Source organism: Salvelinus alpinus, chromosome 16 (genome assembly GCF_045679555.1).
Source record: "Salvelinus alpinus chromosome 16, SLU_Salpinus.1, whole genome shotgun sequence".
NCBI classification, from domain to species: domain Eukaryota; kingdom Metazoa; phylum Chordata; class Actinopteri; order Salmoniformes; family Salmonidae; genus Salvelinus; species Salvelinus alpinus.
Genome location: NC_092101.1, coordinates 17,840,558 through 17,863,546, shown reverse-complemented (window position 1 = coordinate 17,863,546; position 22,989 = coordinate 17,840,558). Strand labels below are relative to the sequence as shown.

The following is a 22,989-nucleotide window of genomic DNA, read 5'->3' as shown; positions in this document are numbered from 1 at the left end:
TGAACGTGGTACTCCCAAGGAAATTGCTCCCAAGGATGAACCAGACTTGTGGAGGTCCACAATTTTTTTCTGAGGTCTTGCCTTATTTCTTTTGATTTTCCCATGATGTCAAGCAAAAAAGCACTGAGTTTGAAGGTAGGCCTTGAAATACATCCACAGGTACACCTCCAATTGACTCCAATTATTTCAATTAGCCTATCAGAAGCTTCTAAAGCCATGACATAATTTTCTGGAATTTTCCAAGCTGTTTAAAGGCACAGTCAACTTAGTGTATTTAAACTTCTGACCCACTGGAATTGTGATTCAGTGAATAACAAGTGAAATAATCTGTCTGTAAACAATTGATGTAAAAATTACTTGTGTCATGCACAAAGTAGATGTCCTAACTGACTTGCCAAAACTATAGTTTGTTAACAAAACATTTGTGGAGTGGTTGAAAAACGAGTTTTAATGACTCCAAACTAAGTGTATGTAAACTTCCGACTTCAACTGTAGATCCACAGTGTGGTGTGTGTGTGTTTATGTGTGTGTGTGTGTATGTGTGTGTGTATGTGTGTGTGTGCAGACAATGTTGTATAAACTGGCCAATGCTGTAGTGCAGAAGCAGCAGTCTCAGTCTCTTCCACTGACTCCAGACTAGATTAAAACCCTCAGCTCTTCACCTCACTGACCCTGTGTGTATGAGGAGCTGCCAGCCCAATTAACACATCAGCCTCCTTTCTCACATCACACACAGAGATAGAGAGAACGACAGAGAGAGAGAGAGAGAGAGATAGATTGAATGAGAAAGAGGGAAATAAAGGTAGGTAAGGACACAGATAGAAAACCAGACAGAGACAAATAGAAGAGTGAAACAGTAGTACCCGGTACATGGACAGGTCAATCCTCAGAGAGTTGTGGAGTTGGTCCAGGAGCTTCACAAATCGTTCTTTCTGTAAGAAAAAAAGGGGTTTAAAACACACCACAACACATTAGCCTAACAGCTAGCATATCCATTGGCTCACCTTTAACACTGAGTTGAGGCATTGCATTATATTTTTTGTCCCCATCCACCCCTCATTAATTTGGGGCGACTCACCCCGAAGTTGGATGCGGCGAAGCGGTCGGAGGCCGACACATTATTTGTGGCCTGGGTGGTGTGGGCGTAGTAGGCATTGATGTTGGCCAGCAGGGTACTCATTACCGCCGGCACCCCAGGGCACATGTACTTAGACGACAGGCAGGCAAAGTGACTGTGGGAGAACACACACGGCAAACATGATCACTGTGGTATATATGAAGCTGACTCCTATACGGCCCATGCATTCCCTTGTGACGTTATACCCCAAAATCACCCTAAACACAACCGTACATCATGTGTCCTCTCAATACATTACAATCTGGCAATGTGTATACTATTGCTAAGTGACAGGGTGGGTACATTTGAGCTCACGTCATAGCCTGGTAGATGGATTCCACTCCGTAGCGCATGGCAAACTCATCCACTATCTCCTGAGGAGTCTCATCAAAGTACACCTTCCACGCGTCATCCCCTTTAGCATCAGGAATCTTCACAACGCCAGAGCTCTGCACATCTGTGACAAAGTGGAAGAGGTTCTGGGGAGAGGGAGAGAGAGTGAGGAAGAGAAATGCATGGGTTATTCAATCCAGACTATGATTTCAATGAGTTGAAGTGGCTGAGGCTGAATACAGGGAGATGTCATTACGATCTCAGTGTGAGTATGTCTGAGCAGGAGAGCAGAGCAGAGCACGTCACACTCTATAACTGACTGACAGCTCGGTGATCAGAGGGTTGTTCAATTCATTATTCATTCAGGCCTGGGCCGCCATTCATCACACGACTTTCATTAGAAATGGATCAGTTGATTTCATGTTCAAATTCTTAATGCAAATTTAAACAAATTAAAAAGACCTTGTCAACTGCTGCCTTTAAAAATTGCAGTTCATTTGCAAAATGGTGTTTGTCTATTTTGGCTTAGAGAGTACAGAAGGATCAGAATCATGCAGTGTGACGACTCACCATTACAATGTGTGTTAAGCCATTGTGTAAATTAAGAGAATTTGCTACAGATCATCTATTTACAGTGCAATTCAATATTACTTGTAGCTACTGCAAATTGACCGCAAGAAGAAACAGATATAATATTTGACTAAAACATAATCATTTCAAACCTTGTATACGATCACACATATTATGTGTGGGAATACTTTGGTACAGATTTCCAAAATTAAAATCACTTGCAGCTGATTTGCTGGTTTATTTTACAGTCTTTTATGTCCAACAATAAAATACAAATAAAATTAAGGGGAAAAAAACGAAAAAACTATTGGGCTCACAAAACTTGGAGAACTCTGATATAGGGCAATGCTCATTTAGAATAACTATGGTAACTAATAACTATGATAATTCCATATTTGAAGAAGGTCAGAGGGAGAAATAATATATGTGGTATTTTATATCTGATGTGGTCTTAATCTTGATTGAGCAATGCAGACGGTGACACTTTTATGGGATATTAACTTCTGATTCATCTGTAACGGCCACTTCAATGAACAACTGCTACATCAGTCAGCTAAATGAAACAAGATGACTGGGCTCATTAATCTCACTTGCCACCTGAAGGCATGAGCACACGCACCCCCCCCCCCCCCCCACCACCACACACACACACACACACACACACACACACACACACACACACACACACACACACACACACACACACACACACACACACACACACACACACAGACACACAGCTTACCTCGTGCAGACAGGTGTATTGGACATGATATGGAGCGACTGTTTCCTCTCCTTTGATCTCCACATTGATGTGCATCCTGATGGCACCAGACACGGCTGACTTGTCTGTACGCTTGTCTGCAGAGAGGGACAAAGGACAAGAGTCTCAGTCAACACATGTTACAGTCAACATAACAACAACTATCTTTATTAAAGACCTCAACCTTTCACCCAAATTAGTCACCAAATGTGCCTCATCTAATGGATACCTAGAAAGTCATTTTATGGACTCAATGATTTGGTTAATTAGCTTAGAATGAATGAATGAATGAATGAATTACATTTTATTTTCATGTTAAATCGCCAGTTGGCAACCGATGCCTTATGGGATTAATTGACACATAGTATGAGAATTACAAGTAGAACTTCAACAAAATTAATGTTTCCCCAGGTCTTTCCCCTACTGACCCAGGTCTTTCCCCTACTGACCCAGGTCTTTCCCCTACTGACCCAGGTCTTTCCCCTACTGACCCAGGTCTTTCCCCTACTGACCCAGGTCTTTCCCCTACTGACCCAGGTCTTTCCCCTACTGACCCAGGTTGTACCAGACGTCCATCTCTCCGCTCAGCGTGCGGACCTCAATGATGGTCTGACCGAGGAAGTCATCTGACTCCCTCTTGAACTTCTGTTTCACCCGAGACTTGATGTCATCATCCTCGTCCCACACCCGCACCTTGATCCGGTCCGAGGAGTTGTGGCACTCACTACAGGGAGAAAGAGAGAGAGAAACAGGAAGACGCCACTATGTCATTTCCTGCTTGAGGGACCCACCAATCCCATCTATTCACATGGGTTCAGAGTTGGACATATGCATTAATTGTGACCCATTCATAACCTGTAAATACACAACCTTCAATGTTATTTCAGTCCAGTACTTTCTCTCTCTTATAGTACTCACAAGTGGAAGTTCTCCTCCCAGACAGGGTTGAGGTTGCCGTAGATAGTCTTGGTCCTCTTCTTGGTCTTGCCCACCTGGACCGTGACATAAGGGTCACTCGTGCCAGTTTTATCCTTGGCCTGAAGGCCCTGGGCACACAGCACTGTGGAGGGGGGAGGGGACAGGCGACAGCATCAGGTGGTCAGTCTGGCTGGAGCATAGCTTGTTTAAACAGACTGACCACTGCATAGTTTACGAGGCTAAGTGGAGAGAGTTCGCCATCCCACATACTCCCATTGACCTATTCAGATTATTTGCCTTTCCTACCTACAGACGGATATCTCTAATCCCTCCTCATATGGCCGTTCAAGGGATTTATCTAATCTGTCTCCTTTGTGTCAGACAGTGGCTCAACGGTCTACAGCACAGCATGACCTTTACAACAAATAGAACTGGAACGCAAACAAACAAGAGGAGACAGAGGCGGATGATGTGTGCCGGGACTCGTGATGGAGTCAGACTCCCAATGGCATCTGCCAGAGCTTTACAAATGGATGGTTCTGGACTCATGCTATTCACAAAGCGTCTCAGAATAGGACTCTGCTTGTTTATCTTTTTACATCCTAATGAATAAGGTCATTTTTGTGATTCTGATTCGGACAGCGCGGACCTGATCCTAGATCAGCACTCCAACTCTGATTCCCTGGTATCTTCCCCCTCTCTCTCTCACCTGTGATGCTGATCTTGGCCGACCACTTGGAGGTGCCGTCTAGTACGCTCTGTTTGATCTGCTTCATGTAGGTGACGTGAGTGGCTTTGACCATGGCAAACACCTCCTGGATCAGCTCAAAGATCTCCGGCTTGTTCCTCTCCCGGATCTTCATCCTGTCCTTCAGAACCATGATGATGTTCTGGGTTCTGTCCTCCGCCCCATGCTTAGAACTCTTCTCCGCTGCCCCTGAGGTAGACAAGAGCGATGAAGGTCAGATTTAATTTATTGAGTTACATTAGAAATTAGAAGGTTTTTGTGATGCTGCATGGAGGTCATGAACAGTTTTCATTGTGTTGAATGGGATAAACATTGGATGAATGTATACAAAGGATGCATAACATAAACCATGGCATCTATAAAAACAGACTTTACTGTTATTTTAGTTTTATTGTTCTTTTATTCATCTCTTTTATTGACTTCTGTGGGTTTTTTAACTTCTTCTCTTGCATTTTTTAAAATTGTTTTGCTGTAAAGTACGTTGCAATTTTAAATGCAGTTCAAATAAATCTTGATTTGATCTATAAGAGCAAATGTGCCCCATCATCAGAACACTGTGAGACAGAGTACGCACACTGTGAGACAGAGTACGCAGTATGATTTATGGATGAGTACTCTGGCAGTATCTGCAGACCTGTGAAACGCCAATGAAGAGTTGGAAAGGTGGAGAGGATGTCAAGGAAAGACAAATGGCTTTTAATTTCCTTTCCAGAAAAACCAAACAAGATAGAGAGTGTCTGAGACAGCAGAGTGGGAGGAGAGAATAAGAGGGATGAGGACAAGCAGAGTGGGAGGAGAGAATAAGAGGGATGAGGACAAGCAGAGTGGGAGGAGAGAATAAGAGGGATGAGGACAAGCAGAGTGGGAGGAGAGAATAAGAGGGAGGAGGACAAGCAGAGTGGGAGGAGAGAATAAGAGGGATGAGGACAAGCAGAGTGGGAGGAGAGAATAAGAGGGATGAGGACAAGCAGAGTGGGAGGAGAGAATAAGAGGGATGAGGACAAGCAGAGTGGGAGGAGAGAATAAGAGGGAGGAGGACAAGCAGAGTGGGAGGAGAGAATAAGAGGGATGAGGACAAGCAGAGTGGGAGGAGAGAATAAGAGGGATGAGGACAAGGAGAGTGGGAGGAGAGAATAAGAGGGATGAGGACAAGCAGAGTGGGAGGAGAGAATAAGAGGGAGGAGGACAAGCAGAGTGGGATGAGAGAATAAGAGGGAGGAGGACAAGTAGAGTGGGAGGAGAGAATAAGAGAGAGGAGGACAAGCAGAGTGGGATGAGAGAATAAGAGGGATGAGGACAAGGAGAGTGGGATGAGAGAATAAGAGGGATGAGGACAAGCAGAGTGGGAGGAGAGAATAAGAGGGATGAGGACAAGCAGAGTGGGATGAGAGAATAAGAGGGAGGAGGACAAGCAGAGTGGGATGAGAGAATAAGAGGGATGAGGACAAGGAGAGTGGGATGAGAGAATAAGAGGGATGAGGACAAGCAGAGTGGGAGGAGAGAATAAGAGGGAGGAGGACAAGCAGAGTGGGGGGAGAGAATAAGAGGGAGGAGGACAAGCAGAGTGGGAGGAGAGAATAAGAGGGAGGAGGACAAGCAGAGTGGGAGGAGAGAATAAGAGGGAGGAGGACAAGCAGAGTGGGATGAGAGAATAAGAGGGATGAGGACAAGGAGAGTGGGATGAGAGAATAAGAGAGAGGAGGACAAGCAGAGTGGGATGAGAGAATAAGAGGGAGGAGGACAAGCAGAGTGGGATGAGAGAATAAGAGGGATGAGGACAAGGAGAGTGGGATGAGAGAATAAGAGAGAGGAGGACAAGCAGAGTGGGATGAGAGAATAAGAGGGAGGAGGGCAAGCAGAGTGGGATGAGAGAATAAGAGGGAGGAGGACAAGCAGAGTGGGAGGAGAGAATAAGAGGGATGAGGACAAGGAGAGTGGGAGGAGAGAATAAGAGGGATGAGGACAAGCAGAGTGGGAGGAGAGAATAAGAGGGAGGAGGACAAGCAGAGTGGGATGAGAGAATAAGAGGGATGAGGACAAGCAGAGTGGGAGGAGAGAATAAGAGGGAGGAGGACAAGCAGAGTGGGATGAGAGAATAAGAGGGATGAGGACAAGCAGAGTGGGAGGAGAGAATAAGAGGGAGGAGGACAAGCAGAGTGGGATGAGAGAATAAGAGGGATGAGGACAAGCAGAGTGGGATGAGAGAATAAGAGGGAGGAGGACAAGCAGAGTGGGATGAGAGAATAAGAGGGAGGAGGACAAGCAGAGTGGGAGGAGAGAATAAGAGGGAGGAGGACAAGCAGTGGGATGAGAGAATAAGAGGGAGGAGGACAAGCAGAGTGGGATGAGAGAATAAGAGGGATGAGGACAAGGAGAGTGGGATGAGAGAATAAGAGGGATGAGGACAAGCAGAGTGGGAGGAGAGAATAAGAGGGAGGAGGACAAGCAGAGTGGGAGGAGAGAATAAGAGGGAGGAGGACAAGCAGAGTGGGAGGAGAGAATAAGAGGGAGGAGGACAAGCAGAGTGGGAGGAGAGAATAAGAGGGAGGAGGACAAGCAGAGTGGGATGAGAGAATAAGAGGGATGAGGACAAGGAGAGTGGGATGAGAGAATAAGAGAGAGGAGGACAAGCAGAGTGGGATGAGAGAATAAGAGGGAGGAGGACAAGCAGAGTGGGATGAGAGAATAAGAGGGATGAGGACAAGGAGAGTGGGATGAGAGAATAAGAGAGAGGAGGACAAGCAGAGTGGGATGAGAGAATAAGAGGGATGAGGACAAGGAGAGTGGGATGAGAGAATAAGAGAGAGGAGGACAAGCAGAGTGGGATGAGAGAATAAGAGGGAGGAGGACAAGCAGAGTGGGATGAGAGAATAAGAGAGAGGAGGACAAGCAGAGTGGGATGAGAGAATAAGAGGGATGAGGACAAGCAGAGTGGGATGAGAGAATAAGAGAGAGGAGGACAAGCAGAGTGGGATGAGAGAATAAGAGGGATGAGGACAAGCAGAGTGGGATGAGAGAATAAGAGGGAGGAGGACAAGCAGAGTGGGATGAGAGAATAAGAGGGATGAGGACAAGCAGAGTGGGATGAGAGAATAAGAGGGAGGAGGACAAGCAGAGTGGGATGAGAGAATAAGAGGGAGGAGGACAAGCAGAGTGGGATGAGAGAATAAGAGGGATGAGGACAAGCAGAGTGGGATGAGAGAATAAGAGGGAGGAGGACAAGCAGAGTGGGATGAGAGAATAAGAGGGATGAGGACAAGCAGAGTGGGATGAGAGAATAAGAGGGAGGAGGACAAGCAGAGTGGGATGAGAGAATAAGAGTCGGGGGGGCAAGGAGAGTGGGATGAGAGAATAAGAGGGAGGAGGACAAGGAGAGTGGGATGAGAGAATAAGAGGGAGGAGGACAAGCAGAGTGGGATGAGAGAATAAGAGGGAGGAGGACAAGCAGAGTGGGATGAGAGAATAAGAGGGAGGAGGACAAGCAGAGTGGGATGAGAGAATAAGAGGGATGAGGACAAGCAGAGTGGGATGAGAGAATAAGAGGGAGGAGGACAAGCAGAATGGGATGAGAGAATAAGAGGGAGGAGGACAAGCAGAGTGGGATGAGAGAATAAGAGGGAGGAGGACAAGCAGAGTGGGATGAGAGAATAAGAGAGAGGAGGACAAGCAGAATGGGATGAGAGAATAAGAGGGAGGAGGACAAGCAGAGTGGGATGAGAGAATAAGAGGGAGGAGGACAAGCAGAGTGGGATGAGAGAATAAGAGGGAGGAGGACAAGCAGAGTGGGATGAGAGAATAAGAGGGAGGAGGACAAGCAGAGTGGGATGAGAGAATAAGAGGGAGGAGGACAAGCAGAGTGGGATGAGAGAATAAGAGGGATGAGGACAAGCAGAGTGGGATGAGAGAATAAGAGGGAGGAGGACAAGCAGAGTGGGATGAGAGAATAAGAGGGAGGAGGACAAGCAGAGTGGGATGAGAGAATAAGAGGGATGAGGACAAGGAGAGTGGGATGAGAGAATAAGAGGGAGGAGGACAAGCAGAGTGGGATGAGAGAATAAGAGGGAGGAGGACAAGCAGAGTGGGATGAGAGAATAAGAGGGAGGAGGACAAGCAGAGTGGGATGAGAGAATAAGAGGGAGGAGGACAAGCAGAGTGGGATGAGAGAATAAGAGGGAGGAGGACAAGCAGAGTGGGATGAGAGAATAAGAGGGAGGAGGACAAGCAGAGTGGGATGAGAGAATAAGAGGGAGGAGGACAAGCAGAGTGGGATGAGAGAATAAGAGGGAGGAGGACAAGCAGAGTGGGATGAGAGAATAAGAGGGAGGAGGACAAGCAGAGTGGGATGAGAGAATAAGAGGGAGGAGGACAAGCAGAGTGGGATGAGAGAATAAGAGGGAGGAGGACAAGCAGAGTGGGATGAGAGAATAAGAGGGAGGAGGACAAGCAGAGTGGGATGAGAGAATAAGAGGGAGGAGGACAAGCAGAGTGGGATGAGAGAATAAGAGGGAGGAGGACAAGCAGAGTGGGATGAGAGAATAAGAGGGAGGAGGACAAGCAGAGTGGGATGAGAGAATAAGAGGGAGGAGGACAAGCAGAGTGGGCAGAGTCTGAAGTATAACAGTCAAAGGAGCCTTTTAGTTAAAAACACTCTTATCCAAAGCAGCGGTCGGTAAGGTCCATTACAGAAGTAACCTCACACGTTTGGTGTTGCTAGTTACTACAAACCTCTAAACAATTTTTTCCCAACTTTATTTTTCATGTTTCACCGCTATATTATGTTTTAGCACCAACTGAAGAAAACTTTACAACTCACTGAGCAACATCAACATGGCTCTACTTACTTTGCAGGCAGTCAGCGTTGAGCAGGTCCTGGCACTTATCGTGACATTTGACCCCACACTCGGTGCACCTCATGCCCTGGCGGGCGATACCCCACAGCAGCCCCTCACACTCGTAGCAGTAGGTGGGCGTGGTGGCCGTCCACACCTCAAAGTTATGGGGCGTAGTGCAGGAGATGGGGTATATCAGAGCCTGTAGGGTCTTCTTGTACACATGACTCTTCTACAAGAGAAGGAAACAGAAGAAGAGAGAGAAGTTCTAGTCAGAGACTTAGTGGAATATATGAGTACATGGAGAGAGAGAAAAACTATCTGCATATAGTGTGAATAGAGAAAAGAAAGAGCCATAAACGCACCAGTTCCTCGTTATTGAGAGTGCTGGACGCCATGGCTGATGTAATCCCTGCCTTCCTGGAGTTCTGAGCCAGGGACTGAGGTAGACCAGGAAGGGGAGTAAAATTAAGGATGGAGTGGATGACAATGAAAGAAGAGATACGTTTTAAATATAGTAGTTCAGTACATACTGTGATTGAAATACATTCAAAAGGGCTTTTAAAACAAAGTAACAACTTCGATTGTACTCAAAGAGAAAAGCATATTTCTCTTGATACATACTTTAATATCTTTCAACATAGTTTGGATCAGAATACATCTCAGTACGCATCTAAGCCAATAGGGCATAATGCAGTCCAGCTGTATTCTCCCCAAGTGTTTATATAAGAAACAAGGGGTCGTAGGTATCTGAAATGAAAGTGCTTCAACGTTCCCTTTTCCTTTGGAACCCAGTGTTACTCACCATAGCCTGTAACAGTGCATGTGAAGGAAGGAGGAAGCAGAAGGAGAAACAAGTGTTAAAAGGGGCATGTCAAACAACTTTAGCTACAGTCACAAACATGGCCACAGTGGCATAGGGGTGATTTCAAAACATATACAGAGTGACGGTGGGAAAGAAACCAAGGGAAAGAAAAATAACTAGATCAGAGAGAGTTATTGATTTTGTTGATGAAATACTGGGTGGGAGGAAAGATCTCGACCTATAAATCACACAAGATGAAAGCATGGCATGTAAACAACGTTGTACACGGCTAGGACAAAGGCCCTTAGGGACAGAGTGGGAAATGAATGTACTTCCTTAACAATGTTGAAGAATAGACACCATTAAAACACAGAGAGTTAGGACACTGTCTGAGAGAGAGAGAGAGAGGTAGTCAGCATTAGGAGAGAGAGCCATCGTCCTGCACATACTTCTGTGTCTGAGAACACTGGCTGAATATTAGTCTGGCTTTGTTGCACATTCAGATTCAGTTCCACTCAGCACATTACCTGGTCTGGATGAATCAGACTCAGGCAGTTGGTGTGTGTGTATGTGTGTATGCGTGTGTGTGTGTGTTTGTGTGGGGGGGGGGGGGGGTGTACAGTGTGACAGTAAGCTGGATTCATAGAGACAAAGTGCTGAGCTATTTTGTCCGGTATGGTAATTCTTCATTACAGCTCCGGTTGGAGCCGAGCCACCTGAGCGCTGAGCTGACAGTATAGTCTGGCAGGCCTTCAGCATATCAGAGCTATTCAACTCAAAACTTGGAAATCAGATCAATTGGCAAGGATGGATAGAACAAGCACTAGGCCATCTATTTGGTGTGAGTTGAATAGCCTAGTAAGCACCTGCTTTGACAGCTACTTAAACACTCTGCTCTGGCATTACTCCAGCTGGAGCCCAGTAATGGTACTATTCCTCTGTATGCTTCTCCAGTGAATAATCTACTCTATTCAATCTTTAACGGGAGGCTACACTCTTAGAAAAAAGGTGCTATCTAGAACCTAAAATGGTTATTTGGCTGTTCCATAACATAACCCTTTGAAGAACCCTTTTTGGCTCCAGGTAGAACCCTTTAAGTTCCAGGTTGAACCCTTCTGGGTTCTATGTATAACCCTTTCCACAACCCTTTTCTACCTGGAACCAAAAATGGTTCTACCTGGAACCAAAAAGGATTCTACTTGGAACCAAAAAGGGTTCGCCTAGGGGACAGCCAAAGAACACTTTTTTTCTAAGAGTATATGAGTGTTCACGTACAGTACAGCAGGATATAACTATCCAGGATTATTTTCTCCACTCTCCTCTAGCATCCCGTTGGTTAACATACCACACCCCCAGGGTGAGCAGTCAGAGAGAGGAGAGGACAGAGTGACGCTCCCTGGGAGGTGTGGAGGGCAAGGCAGGCCTCAGTGGCCATCTGAGACCCCTGACTCTGTGTACCTCAAGTAGAGACAGAAGGGCAGGGTCGTCCCCCTCAGGGCACAACAAGGAAAGAAGGGGGGAAGAAAGAAAGAGAGTAGAGAGAGAGAGAGAAGAGAGAAACAGAGAAACAGAGAGAGAGAAACAGAGAGAGAGAAACAGAGAGAGAGAGAGAGAGAGAGAGAGAGAGAGAGAGAGAGAGAGAGAGAGAGAGAGAGAGAGAGAGAGAGAGAGAGAGAGAGAGAGAGAGAGAGAGAGAGAGAGAGAGAGAGAGAGAGAGAGAGAGAGAGAAGGGATGAATGTCGAGTGACTATATTTAGTAAGTGTTCAGAACTTACACTGACCAGGTCTCTGACCAGAGGCATGGCTTTCCTCTTGCGGAGGTCCGGCATGCTGTCAATGCTATACAGCGCCCCACCCACCCTGCATGGGGAAAACCCACACAAACACAACACTCTTATTATCACAAAATCCACTTCCACCACTAACACATAAACACACTGTAAATTACAGGAACAATTACTTTAACCTGGTCCCAGATCTGTTTGTGCTATATAGCCATGTTTGTATAACAATGGCCATTTGCAACACAAAGAGATCTGGGACCAACTACACTCCAATTATTTGCTCAAAATGTCATGCAGTTTTGTTATTATTTCATGTTGTGAAGCTTTATTAGCATACTTGTGGGTGTGATAGTGACAGACACTTACCCTGCTGATAGCAACAGGGAGCAAATCCCAACCGACTCCCCTCGAGCCTGTGGAGAGAGGGGTGAGACAGGGTGAGACAGGGTGAGGAGTGATTGGCACATAGTACGCCTGGAAATGGTTTTATTAGGTCTTAGTACATCACATATCTGCCCCTGGCTGTCTGTCTCGCCACAAGAACAAAGATGGAGTCTCCCACAGTTTATTACTATAAAATCAAGAATGATGTGTTTAATTGGGCAGAAAACAGTCCATAATGTCAGCCATAAAACATGGAAGAGAGACAAGAGGGCGTTGCCTCAGGTGATTTCACTGTCCATTGACGTCAGTCGGGAGGCCTATGTGTTTGAAGGCCATGGTTGAAAGTGGATTTGTGACAGATCCTTATCTGCAGTACCATTCCAGTAATTCTATCTGTGCTCTAACAGGAAGACGTGCTCCTTATCTGCTCCTTATCTCTCTGTGTGTTCAGACATTCACGTTATTGTCACCAGCAGCGCTCACAAGCAACCACGGACACACCCACCTGGCAGTCGGCTCCAGCCCTGGCCCATCAGAACGGACAACATGCATATCGCTATGGGGTGGCAAAAAAACTGAAAAGAAAACAAATGAAATGGCGCACAAACAGGGGTAAACAAATACAAATTATCTTAACAAAATAAAGCCAGGCTAAAACAACCACTGGATCACAACTTAAAGGGTCATATAAACTGGAATTAATGATTAAGAAGTGAATGAAACAAAACTGAAGGGGCACAGATGTCAGAAGATACATTTCAGGGCAGGGACATATGAAGGAGTGACAGCATTATGGTGAGAAACATAGCAGGCAGCCACATAGAGAGTCCATCCATACACACCCACCTGCACCAGCCTGGTCTCATAGACTAGACATAACATAGTAAATGGAAATCTGGGGAACTAAAATTTGTATGATATGTTATATTTGGTCAAGTGACATAAGAAAGAAGGTTAAACTGAAAGGAAGGCGGTTGGTCGGGGAGGATGGGTGAGCGCATAACGCAAATGTCTAGCAACCCAAAGGTTGCGTGTTTGAATCACATCACGGACAACTTTAGTGTTTTGGCTAATTAGCAACCTTGCAACTATTTACTACTTTTTAGCTACTTTGCAACTACTTAGCATGTTAGCTAACCCTTCTCCTAGCCTTAACCCTTAGCCTAGCTAACGTTAGCCACCTAGCCAATGTTAACCACAATAAAGTGGAATTTGTAACATATCATACATATTGCAATTCGTAACATATAATACAAAATATAATTCATAACATATCATACAAAATGGATGATGGACATTCACAAATTAATATTATATGAAACAACATATCCTACTAAATGGAGGGAGAAAGATTTACATTTACTGTTACTTACGTCTAACTCTGAGTCCACACACACACACACACACACACACACACACACACACACACACACACACACACACACACACACACACACACACACACACACACACACACACACACACACACGCACACGCACACACGCACGCACCCCACGCACACGCACACACACGCACACGCATACACATACACAGGCTGTCTCACCTGCTGCAGCTGTAGTCGGACCTTGCTGCAGAGCCGTTGCCAGTTGGCCCTGGCCCTGTCTGGCCCAGGCTCCATGATGGGCCTTTGATAGCTGGGAGAGAAATGTACAGGGGTATTCAGACTGGTGCTCATTATTTGTGAAGATACTTAGATGGTAGAAAATAATCAAACTTCGCTCTGTTTTAAAGGCAGTAGCGGATAGTAATAAAAGTCTATTGTAGTACAACGTAATGTGTAGAGGGGAAAGTTGTAGTAAATAGTTGTGGTAATAGCGTAGCAGACAATGGTGTTCAGGCCAGCATTACTATATAACTACAGAAGTGGATGGTTGAGGGTTCACCTGACAAGAGGAGTCTCACTCTTCTCTGCTGGGACTTCTGCTGGGGGACTCTCCACCACAGGGACCTCCTGCTCTAAAGACAGAGGCTCTTCCTCTTGGAGGTCTAGGAGGATATCATCCAGGGCATCAGACACTGGAGGCTGGGTCTCTGGAGCAGGGGGCTGGGCTGTGGGCACCGGGGGCTGGATGAGGGATGGATGGATCATGGGGGTAAATGGAGGCTTGGTGGAGGCTGTGGTGACAGGGGGCTGGACAGGGGGCATGGTCTGGGCCTGGGTGGTGGGGGCCAGGGTGGGGGGCTCGGGCTGCTGCTCTCTCAAAGAGGCTTGTTTCTCCAGAGGGGGCCTGGTGATGGAGGCCTCGGGGGCCAGCGTGGGGGCCGTGTAGGGTGGCTCCTGGTTCTCGCTGAGCGTGCCGTCCAGAGGGTAGAGATCTTCATCTTCGTAAATTATCTCCTCCTCTCCCTCATAGTTGTACTCCCCCTCTCCCTGCTCGGGCTCGTAGAGCTCGCCCTCCTCCTCCTCGTAAATAGCCCCCTCCTCTCCGCCATCTTTGACATAGCCCCCTTCGTCACTGTACACCACCTCGGGCTCATCGGGGTCCCAGCCAGCCGATTCCTTGTCGTAGCTGACAGAGGAGTGGCAGGAGTGGTAAGAGTCGTTCTCATCGTAGAGCTCCACAGAGCCTCTCAGACTCCCCTCGTTCTCAGGGCCAAACTCCTCACTGAGCTGGGAGCTGCCTCGACTCAGCTCCCCAGAGGAGGCATAGCGACTGCTGCCTGTAGGACTGTAGACAGACAGACAAATGGACCACAGTCAGATACACAGACACATGGAGCAGACTGGGGACGAAAAACTAAGAAATGAACAACCAAATGGGCCCAGAGTGCATGTTAAGGGGAAGTATTGGGGACTAAAGTGAGGGAGAACAGTTAATCTAGGATTAAGAGGAGAGTAACAAACCCATCCTGGACCAAGGGATGGGCTAGTGTGTGTTCAGATGCATGAGTGTGGGGGTTATGTGGTATAGTAACAGGGAAGTCTTCATTTTTAGTATAGAGAGAGAGAGATTATTGGTGGATGCTCTGATCACACGCCACATACAAATCTGCATATTCAACAGAGCAGATTTTCACAAACACCCAGAGCCAACACAATAAACAGCGAAACAAACGCGAGGCACACAGCCTTGACAAGTAATGGCACCCACTCAGGTGAGGTGATGAGAGAGAAAGAGAGAGAGAGGGAGAGAGAGAGAGTGTGTGAGTGTAATATTTACTGTTCACTTTTTATTGTTTATTTCACATTTTGTATATCCATTTCACTATCTTTGTCAATGTAAGTATATGTTTCCCATGCCAATAAAGCCCCTTGAATTTAATTTAATTGAGAGAGAGAGAGAGAGAGAGAGAGAGAGAGAGAGAGAGAGAGAGAGAGAGAGAGAGAGAGAGAGAGAGAGAGGTGGAGAAAGAAAGTACAAGTGGAAAGAGAGAGGCAGGGGCCTACACTGGGCTGATCAGCCTCTTTTTAGCAGACAAATAAAATAGTGGAACATTTATCGACTTTGATGAATGAGGCTATTAGTGAGAAGAGAAAGAGAATGAGACACCTCATGAGTCAGAGAGAGAGAGAGCAGACTGGAACAACACACATCCCAACACACAGACACAAGTCCACTCGTTTACATACAATCGATTAAAGCAGTGAAGGTTCAATAATGCATGAGGCGGTACAGGGGGAGTAAAGAAAGAAGAGTTAAACAGCCCTGGGCTGTGTGTGTCTGTGTGAGAGCTAGGAGACAGGAACCTGGGCTGTGTGTGTCTGTGTGAGAGCTAGGAGACAGGAACCTGAGCTGTGTGTGTCTGTGTGAGAGCTAGGAGACAGGAACCTGGGCTGTGTGTGTCTGTGTGAGAGCTAGGAGACAGGAACCTGGGCTGTGTGTGTCTGTGTGAGAGCTAGGAGACAGGTACCTGGGCTGTGTGTGTCTGTGTGAGAGCTAGGAGACAGGAACCTGGGCTGTGTGTGTCTGTGTCAAAGCTAGGAGACAGGAACCTGGACTGAATGCAAACAGGAAAACAGAACACCTGAGGAAACCAACACACACATAGAAATACACACTGCATACGCACAAAACCACATCCAGAATCCTGCTACTCGATCAAGAAGCACACACGCATGCAAACTCTCTCTCTCTTTAGTACACCCACATGGACACACACAGCTCTTTCACTGAGCTGTCTGACAGAACCCTGCATTTTCCTTCTCAAACACCAAACACAGCAGGAGAGAGGTACAGTGGCACATACGTCTTCCCCTCTCTGATAGGCTACTATTAATTCTGAACAGGCATGCCTCCTGCCACCCAAGAGCCGGGGCCAGGGTCCTCAGCCAACAGTATGGCTGGCTCTGGCTGGGGGAAGCCTGAGCTGCATAGTTAATCACAGAGAGGACTTGTCACTGAGGCACCGTAGGAGGAGGAGGTAATAACAGGCTGCCACTGAGAGACAGAGGAGGCAGAGGAACCACACAGAACACACTAACACTTCATCACTGCAACTCACATCAACTTAGCCAAACTGCTCCCCTATGCCTTCAACGTCTTACACAACAACACAAACACAACAGAGGAACTCATTCACATTTCACCACAGATGAACGACAGAGAGAGGGGAGATCATGTGTGTGTGATACCGGTGTGTATACAGTAGTTATTATCAGGTAGATACAGGATCGGAACGTAGATAAGAAGTAGAGAGAGGGAGTTGAACAGCACATGCATGCAAGCACAGCGAGCGAGGAGGACAGGACTATTCCACCACTGACGTCACAGCGAGACCACGGACGAAGTCACAGGCTGGAAGAGGAGGAAGAGGAGGTGCAGAGACCCACCTATCAGAGAGCGAGTGCCTACTGTCTAGAGAGTACTGGCGGCTGGTGTGCCGGCTCGAACCTGAGGCTGAATCGAGATCGCTGCGCCCGTTGGTGGCCGAGTCTAAACTATCATAGCGTCTGGCAGGAAGGAGGGAGAGGCAGTAGAGGAGCATCAGTACAGTCTAGCCTGGGGCTTTTCAAAGACACACAGCAACATCCACAACACCAAACTGAACCACACACTGCCTGGCAAACCTACCGCATAAAGACCACTGGCACTGACCAAGGAGCCAGACAGAGCCAGTCAGACAGAGAAGAGAGTGATTGGTTTTAGCTATAGCGGACCTTGCAGGTCCATATGGCTATAAAAAGAATCACTGTCGAGAGAAGCCTTTATGCAATAACGTGGCTGCCCCAAGCAAGGCATGAGTTTGAGTGAACTTGTGCCTTTGAACAATAGATGTTAAGACAAAAAACACACTTGATTTTGGGGGGGGGGGGGGGGGAACAAGTTGCTAAGTGATCACAGGGGGCTGTATTTCAGCCACACACACACGCATGCACACTCACACACATGTACACACACACACTAAGTGATGGTGCCGGTGAGGCTCCTCCCACACGGCCTGTATACAAGGTGGGCATGACTGCTCCTTTGGGCTTGTATAGTGAGGCCGCACCGCAGTATGCTCTGTAGAGTGAAGTCACAGTGGGACAACAGGTTACCATGTAACAACAGTGTGAGCCAAAACAAGCTCACGGGGCTCTGTGGGTTCTGTATCAGTCTGATTTACTCTGTGGTGAATAGAGTGTTGATCTCTAGAGGAGACAAAGTCCATATGGATCCCTTGACTAAGAAGAGGTGTTGCGAGTGAGATCCATGCTGTGTCAATAGTCTAATGTAGTTTCCTTTCCTCGTCTCCGTTCCTTCACCCACACATATCTCAAAGAGCTGGACAGGGAAAAGCTACAACTTCCACCTACCCTGCATGTTTTTAGATTAGAACAACTGTAGGATAGCAGCTTGTAATAAAATAACTTAAAGGTAAGTTTAAAATGAAAGAGAGGAGACAATGAAAGGAAGCTTATTGGGACAAACCCCCTATTGAGACCCCGAGTAGTGAACCAGGTAATGAAGCAGGTAAGGATGACAGAACAGGACAGGAGAGAGGTTACCTCATGGGTCTCTGGTTGTCGTAGTCCAGCTCTTGGATGGAGCCGTTGTAGGAGGTTAGCGAGGAGTAGCGCTGGTCTCTCTGGATGGGGTACTGGTGCATGGAGGCGTTGGGCTGAGACGTGGTGTAGAAGGGAGGGGGGATGCTGTTACTGGTCTCACTGCGGTAGTCACTGTCTCTGTCGTCCACAGCACTGTCTGGGTCTTCATCTACACAGGAAATGGTTGAAATATGATGATGATTATCATGATGTGAGTCTGGGTTCATCTTTACTCATTATGCTAGTATGTGCTTGGTGACATACTTAAACCTAGCAATATAGGCCTGCAGTACAAGGTTCCATTTGAGTCAGCATACATTGTTCGCTAAACTGTGTGAAAAAAGCTAGAAAGACTTACTTTGCTGGTCTCCCCAAAGACTCCAGTTACCTACAAGGACAGAGGGTAAGTAGGTAATAAGTTACCACAGAAAAATTTGATTTGGGCCTGAGCCATAAACTCCAATGCTAAAAAATGTGCACAGAGCAGCGGGTAGTCAGCCATAACTCTCAACCCAGCATCCCATAACTCAAAGCGCATTCGCAGACCCCATCCGTAAACACTCAATGAAACACAGCATGCAGCACTCACACACATACTGACCAACCTTTACGGCTGATCCCTCACAAATCGTCTCTCACAAATACCCACTGACAGACTGAAACACCCACCACAGCCCAGACTCATCCACAGTCATTTCCACCCACCCACATGGGCCGTCATCATCAGACAGACAGGGCTGTGTCTGACAGGGCAGTGTAAGTATGCCAGCACACATCCATCACACAGCCAGCAGCCATAAATCACTGTGTGTGGAGCTGACTATGAGGCAGGCCTGCTGGCTCGATTCGTCATGTCAGCTTTTCTCCCTACCTCCTTCCATCCATCCCTCCCTCCCTCCATCCGCCTGCCTGCCTTTCTGCCTGATTCTTCCCCTCTAATCTGCATCCCAAAGACTCGGGAGGAGAGTGGAGAAGAGGGGGAGGAAGAGGAAGAAGAGGAGGAGGAGGAATAAAGTGAATATGAGGAGGATGAAAGGGAGGATAGTGAAGAGGGAGAGAAGGAGAGTGAAGAAGAGGAGGAGGAAGAGGAGACGGGGAGAGTGACAAGTAGGAAGCGGGGAGGGGGCAGGAACAAAGTGAAAAGGAGAATGAAAGGGAGGAGGGTTTTAAAGAGGGTGTGAAGAGGCTACAGCCAGTATCAAGTGTCTACTACTCACAGCACTGTGTTGATGGCGCTTGCAGTGGTCTCTCCTCCTCCTCCTGGTATGTGTACTGCAACACACACACACACACAATAGATACAGCTGACTGACACTGTACATGGCACTGCAGCTAATCTAACATGGGGTAATCACCATCTAGGAGAGTTATGGGTGTACCGAAAGGTCTACATCATATTTAATGCATAGAGTAAGTGATGACTTCTGTAATTACTGATAGCCCTGCCTTGTGGCGGGCGGGTAAGATGTAAACACAGAGGGAGGAGAGGAGGAGATGCCTTACGTCCTGGTCCCTCATGGCATTGAGTTGCTCCAGTTTCTTGGCCCAGTATCGAGCCTCATCCTCTGGAATGTCTGAAGCAGAAAGACCCATTCACTGGTCAGTCACTAAGGACACATTCATGCACACATGTACGCATGCACGCACACACACACTAACCTAATGGCAGTTCAAAGCGGGTGTCCAGCAGCACGCGGTGGAAGGTGGGGTCTTTGGTGCCGGTAATCTCATTCTCAGCCATGATGACCTGGGAGTCCAGGGTCAGCCACTGCCCCGGCCCATCCTAGCACGAGCACACACACACACGTACTGTTATTGTACAGGGTAACACTTTCCCTCTTACAGTCAAACAATTGGGAGGATGCTAAAAATAGTCCTAGTTACAGTGTTTCGAAGCAGAGGAATTCACTCCCTGTAGGTTATCCATCTTAACCACCCAAGAACACTTCCCTTAAACTCCTTTCATCCCTGATATGAAGTGTATTCCACCTTAAGCACTTTGATGTAGCTTGACAACAAACAGTATGAGTCTATTGTTGTGATGAACTAGTGTCTGAGCCTTGGATGTGCTGCTGGTAAACCGCCTTGTACTCTCAGGAGGGTGGAGTGTGGTGGGGAAGGAGAGGGGGAACCAGGGGGGGGGCCGGGTGGGCGTACCGTACCTCATTAGACTGGCGGATGTTTTGCAGGGGGATCCACAAGGTCCCCACCATGGTGTCCCAGATTAACCCTTTGTTCCACACCTCCACCGTCAGCCCCAGGTCCAGCCTGTTGATCTCACTAAACAGAGAGAGAGAGAGAGAGAGAGAGAGAGAGAGAGAGAGAGAGAGAGAGAGAGAGAGAGAAGGGTGGGTGAGAAGGTGTAGAAAAAAAGAGGGAGACAAGAAGATGAGGAGGGAGAGAGAGGAGGGGAGAGAGAGAGAGAAAGAAGTGATGAGGAAATAAACTAAACAGACTGGGAGACCGAAATGACAAAAACCCTGATTGAGCAACAGGGCCTGGAAATATAGAACCCATCTTATAGAGAAGTGAAATATATATACCATCAGATACCCAGCGCTAATCTAATAGAACAAAGAGCCAATGTGATTCACCCTTTGGTGGATGTGAGTCACTGAGCCACAGAGAGCTGTCTGAGGGGGAGAGGCGAGGTCAATAAGGCAGAGTGAAGGAGACCAGTATTATTTCCATCAGGGAAAACAGGAATGAATTCTATCAGGAAAAAAGCGTATAGAGCTGACTGTCCAGGACTGATTTGGTCAATAACATATATACACTGCACCTCCATTATCTCAAGTATCCACACAGCTATACTCAGATTGCATCCCCATGGTACCTGACCCCTGACCCCTGGTCAAAAGTAGTGCTGTATAGGGACAGCCAGGAATCCCCTTGTGACAGGGAAGATTGTTGTGTGCAAGCTTCACAAATGTTTTTAAATTGTTCAAACATTTCTACCCTGTCTATCTATGGGTAACAGGGTTGACGTGTTCTGCTCGACCCGCTCAGTTTTGGACCACAAAACACCAGAAAATGGCCAAAAAGAGTAGAACCAGATCACCTGCTTTTACACTATGATTTGACTATTAGATGTTCAATGTCTCTCTTGAAAAAAATATTTAAAAAGTAATACTTTCACCAAATTAAAATGAGATCTCAGCTCACGTAACAGGTCCCCCCCCCCCATTAAAATGAATCACTAATAACATGAAATAAATAATCATCTTCAGAAATGACTGTGTCAAAGCAACAAAATAGCGAGGGCTTTACAGTGATGGTGAAAACTTGGAGAAATGTTGGGTTTAAGTGGGTTAAACTGAAGCTGAATTTTGAATGTGGTCTATATTAAAAGTGCACTTCATTTAATATAACAGGCTTTTAAAATGCAATATTTGTGCACAATTTCTACTTAAAATAAGAAGGGATGCAAAAGGTACTCATTTCGTGGCAACTTCCTGTTCCTGTTATCAGTTCTGAAAACATTTTGACAAGTGCCCTATCCAAGGCTTCATCTGAACTCCTGCCCAGTGACAGTAGCACTCCAAACAATGAGAGTGTTGCTGGGCACCTTAAACGTCACTACTTAAAACATTTATTCAGGAGTCCCTGCAGTCCGTGTTACACAACATGTGTGCACTCTGGTGTTAACACATTAGTGTCACTGCCTGCCCGGCATGGACGGCTGGCTGGCTGCCTAGCTCAACAGTTGCATATCTCGTATCTGAGATCAGGCATCCAGAGCCTTGTAGTCTCATCACTGACAGAGCACTTAGGACCCAGGGTAGCTCAACGTGTGGAGAGAGAAACTAGTAAGTCTTTCCTATAGAGGGAGAGATGGAGGAGGAGGAAGAAGAAGAGTGGGATGCGAGAGAGGAAGAGGCGAACAAATGAGGGAGAGGAGGAGAGGGGGAAGAAGTCTTACAACATGAAGTCCTGCTCCCAGCATGGCTGGGCACCCCGCACAGCGATGGTGGTGCTCTTGACATTCTGCACCTTCAGCGTCACGTAGGTGTTAAATTTCTCTGTGGAACAATGAGGAATATCAGTGTTAATATCAAACAAACCAGTGTTGAAGACTTTTTAAGACTAAGTCAAACATGTCTCAACTCACCTTGGGGTCCATCGAGTTTGGCTTTCTTCACTGCAAAACAGACAGAAAAACAACAACATGAGCCATCCTGTAATGGGTTAAACAAAATGGGGTCAATCACTCTAGAGATTCAGGTTTCTAACAACAAAGCTATTAACAACCCACGCCTTCCTGAGCTGAAAAGGTTTGCTGCACAAGACAGCGTCAAAACATATGTTCATTTTGCAATTTAGATCAGAAATCTTAGATATTCTTTTCATATCCCAATATGCATATCAGCCCATGTGGGGATCGTGGGTGATGACAAGACCCTGGCATTTCGTAGGAGGAGGAGGAAGGAAGGACCTAATTCAGTCAGCCTGGGCACACTTCCTCTGATGGCAGAATGCCTGGGTCTTAATATCAAAGCCTGTATTCACTAACAGATGTCAAGAGCTCTATTTGAGTGGAAGGCTCTCAGCGGTATGCTCAGGTGAGAGAGGTTCAGAGAGAAGAGGAGCACACAGGATTCAGTGTGTGTGTGTCTGTACACACGTAGTCTCACATATGATGACCAGTAAGGGTGACACAATGAAAGCAGGTCTGTTAAGGTAAAGGTACCACTGTCACCTTCTATAAATTGGGGATCACTTTAGGTAACCAATCCTTTTTTTCTGACC

At 46.8% G+C, this 22,989-nt stretch overlaps 1 protein-coding gene across 8 annotated transcripts in view; it reads right to left on the bottom strand.

Annotated features, from left to right (window-relative positions):
* The window catches only part of unc13a (unc-13 homolog A (C. elegans)), a 52,855-nt gene that overhangs the window by 25,624 nt on the left and 4,242 nt on the right, over nt 1-22,989 (bottom strand). For 4 of the 8 annotated variants that reach the window (XM_071345096.1, XM_071345098.1, XM_071345097.1 and 1 more), the window contains exons 2-23: nt 22,352-22,381; nt 22,163-22,262; nt 20,403-20,520; nt 19,900-20,023; nt 19,744-19,814; nt 19,458-19,512; nt 18,599-18,628; nt 18,202-18,409; nt 17,044-17,163; nt 14,156-14,941; nt 13,816-13,906; nt 12,234-12,280; nt 11,859-11,943; nt 9,644-9,718; nt 9,291-9,510; nt 4,411-4,638; nt 3,702-3,843; nt 3,338-3,507; nt 2,766-2,881; nt 1,433-1,596; nt 1,079-1,232; nt 864-932 (exon numbers count right to left, since the gene is read on the bottom strand). In XM_071345096.1, coding sequence (XP_071201197.1) covers nt 864-932; nt 1,079-1,232; nt 1,433-1,596; nt 2,766-2,881; nt 3,338-3,507; nt 3,702-3,843; nt 4,411-4,638; nt 9,291-9,510; nt 9,644-9,718; nt 11,859-11,943; nt 12,234-12,280; nt 13,816-13,906; nt 14,156-14,941; nt 17,044-17,163; nt 18,202-18,409; nt 18,599-18,628; nt 19,458-19,512; nt 19,744-19,814; nt 19,900-20,023; nt 20,403-20,520; nt 22,163-22,262; nt 22,352-22,381 — 3,203 coding nt within the window. The remainder of the gene's footprint in view (nt 1-863; nt 933-1,078; nt 1,233-1,432; nt 1,597-2,765; nt 2,882-3,337; nt 3,508-3,701; nt 3,844-4,410; nt 4,639-9,290; nt 9,511-9,643; nt 9,719-11,858; nt 11,944-12,233; nt 12,281-13,815; nt 13,907-14,155; nt 14,942-17,043; nt 17,164-18,201; nt 18,410-18,598; nt 18,629-19,457; nt 19,513-19,743; nt 19,815-19,899; nt 20,024-20,402; nt 20,521-22,162; nt 22,263-22,351; nt 22,382-22,989) is intronic. The other 4 variants (XM_071345101.1, XM_071345102.1, XM_071345103.1 and 1 more) reach the window with 1 other exon arrangement.